This window comes from Hemitrygon akajei, chromosome 17 (genome assembly GCF_048418815.1).
Source record: "Hemitrygon akajei chromosome 17, sHemAka1.3, whole genome shotgun sequence".
In the NCBI taxonomy this organism is placed as follows: domain Eukaryota; kingdom Metazoa; phylum Chordata; class Chondrichthyes; order Myliobatiformes; family Dasyatidae; genus Hemitrygon; species Hemitrygon akajei.
In genome coordinates this window covers 58,544,193-58,546,751 of record NC_133140.1, presented here as the reverse complement: position 1 = coordinate 58,546,751, position 2,559 = coordinate 58,544,193, and the positions used below count along the sequence as shown (strand labels likewise).

The 2,559-nt window shown below is 38.6% G+C and overlaps 1 protein-coding gene across 1 annotated transcript; it reads right to left on the bottom strand.

Annotated features, from left to right (window-relative positions):
* Positions 1 to 507: 507 nt before the first annotated feature.
* On the bottom strand, positions 508 to 1,556 carry mc1r (melanocortin 1 receptor). The gene has a single exon (XM_073070631.1). The coding sequence runs from the start codon at positions 1,462 to 1,464 to the stop codon at positions 508 to 510; it is 957 nt and encodes a 318-aa protein (XP_072926732.1). The 5' UTR covers positions 1,465 to 1,556.
* Positions 1,557 to 2,559: the final 1,003 nt, after the last annotated feature.

Genomic DNA, 2,559 nt, shown 5'->3' with positions numbered 1-2,559 from the left:
AGTAGGGGAGATTCAAACGAGAGGACATGATTTGAGAGTTAGGGGGCAAAAGTTTAAGGGAAACACGAGGGGGTATTTCTTTACTCAGAGAGTGATAGCTGTGTGGAATGAGCTTCCTGTAGAAGTAGTAGAGGCCAGATCAGTTGTGTCATTTAAGGTAAAATTGGATAGGTATATGGATAGGAAAGGAGTGGAGGGTTATGGGCTGAGTGCGGGTAGGTGGGACTAGGTGAGATTAAGAGTTCGGCACGGACTAGGAGGGCCGGAATGGCCTGTTTCCGTGCTGTGATTGTTATATGGTTATATGGTTATATAAATATAATTCTTCAAATCATGACAGTGCCAAAACAATTGGAGGTTTTCTAATATTCCAATTTTGAAAGTCGGGAAATACATATTTGAAGACTTTAAAGTTAGGAATTTTGGAGAATAAATTCAACTCATCTGTGGCTGATGTTACTCATTGGGAAAAATAAACTCTAAAACAGAAGCTGCAGATTGAGACCGTTACCAGGAACAGGGTATAAATTCCTTTAAGGTTTTGCGTAGCTCCTGGCTTCTGAATGCATATATGATGGGGTCAAAAACCGAATTGCAAATTATGAGAATCAGAAACATGTTGAAGTGAGAATTGAAGCACAGACAATAGGGATTTTTAGGACAACTGATAATCAGCAGAAGATGGAGAAAGAAGGGACTCCAGCAAATAAGAAAGAGCCCCAGCAAAATTGTCAGAGTAATGGCTCCTTTCATGTTGGCAGCCTGGTGAGTTGGTCTCTTCTTACGTTGGGCCATAATCTTCTTGGTATGCATTTGAGCAAGCATAAACATGTGGAAGTACAAGCCGCCCATGATCACCAGCATCATAAAAAAGAAGGAAATGAGACAGATAATAACAGCACTACTCTCCGAATAGACAATGAACATGATGCTTGAAGTACAGCTGACTATCCAGATTCCAACAATGATAATCACAGCCTTCCGAGTTGTCATGATGACGTGATATCGTAAGGCATAAAAGATGGTGATGTACCTATCAGCTGCGATGGCAGCCAAGAAAGACAGAGACGATACCATTGAGGTACAGATCATCAGATCTATTATATTGTCTATTTGCTTAAGGATGTGGTTCTGCACAGTCAAAACTTCTTTCTCCATTAGAATAAGAACAATTGTTTCTATAGTATTGCTCATACTGACCAACGTATCTGCCATAGCCAGACAGCAAATTAAATAATACATAGGAGAATGCAAATTCTGGTTTTTAATAATTGCTATGATAACCAGAATGTTTTCCACAAAACTCAGAATCCCAAGTGTTAAGAAGACTTCTTCTGGAATATTGATGTGTTTGCACTGCATTGAGGACGCATTGTAAGAATTGTTAACATTCCTCGGCAACCAGTGAAATGAAATGTCCTTTTGCTCATTTCCACGGGGAGCCAATGTTGTGATATTCATCATTCAGTAATGTTCAACAATAATACAAAAGTTAACGTTGACACTTTGAACGTAGCTGGTCTGGGAGCTTTCAGTAATCAGTCTTTTGCCCACTGAAAGGGAAGACTACCAACCGGAAAGCTTTCATACACTTGAGATTAATTCTGAGTTAAAATAGTTAATGTATCATAAATAAACTTAGATATGCCAAAGGTATCAAAGAAATTACCCGAGCTTGAAGACTAGGTTCCTCTTTGGTGTTCATCAGCCTTTTGCAGAAAGTGCCTTGCGCTTCTTTGGCTACATCTAGCACAAGTTCCCGTTGCAATGTTGCTTTCATTTGCATTTGCTATCATCGCTCTCTCAACTGATACATTTAAAAGCGTAACATTATACTTCAAAGTTCTTTTCCTTTATGATGAATTCCTTTTGGTTTCAGGTTTGCTTTCTTGGTCTTCTTTAAAACTAACTTCAGAGGAAGTGCTGCTGGCTGAAGCATAAGCTGAATGTGCAGTGAGGAAGGCCAGTTTACTAAATATTCTCATTAAAAATGGAAGCATTTATAATATAGCCTGTCCCTCTAAATATAAGCAAGCAGTAGCCAATCAAATGGTCAACCCATTTCATGCTATTAATTGATTGATGGGTGGCTAGGAATGGATAAATGGTAATTTCAACAAGGATTATTTGTTTCCTTGGTGTTTATCTGACTGTAAGCATAAGCGTGAAATTCGGTTTGGACAATGACAGTAAATTGTTTCTTTTCAAACTGCACAGAGACTCTCCTCATCAGATTGTTTCCTTAAGGCATACGGCATGCACGTCAGAGTAGCAGTGTGCTCTTGGTGCTCCGGATCTCTGGATTAGTTGTATATATAACACCGCTTATGCAAGTGAAAATACTAAATCTTTTCACAAAACACTTACTCACTCCACGCCATGGATAATTTGTTCAGCTCCTTTGGTATTAGTGAGTTATTTTAATTCTTAAAGTAGTTGACTTGGAAAGCAAAGTCGTTTACACTTTCATACTTCTGATACACAGTGCTTACTTTGTTGGGTGGAAGAAAGAGTCTTGAACATCATCTGTAAATCATCTGTAAATGTGTTGAGATTTAT

Coding starts and splice junctions, on each gene's coding strand:
- mc1r (XM_073070631.1), bottom strand. CDS start 1,464: ATGATGAATATCACAACATTGGCTCCCCGTGGAAATGAGCAAAAGGAC.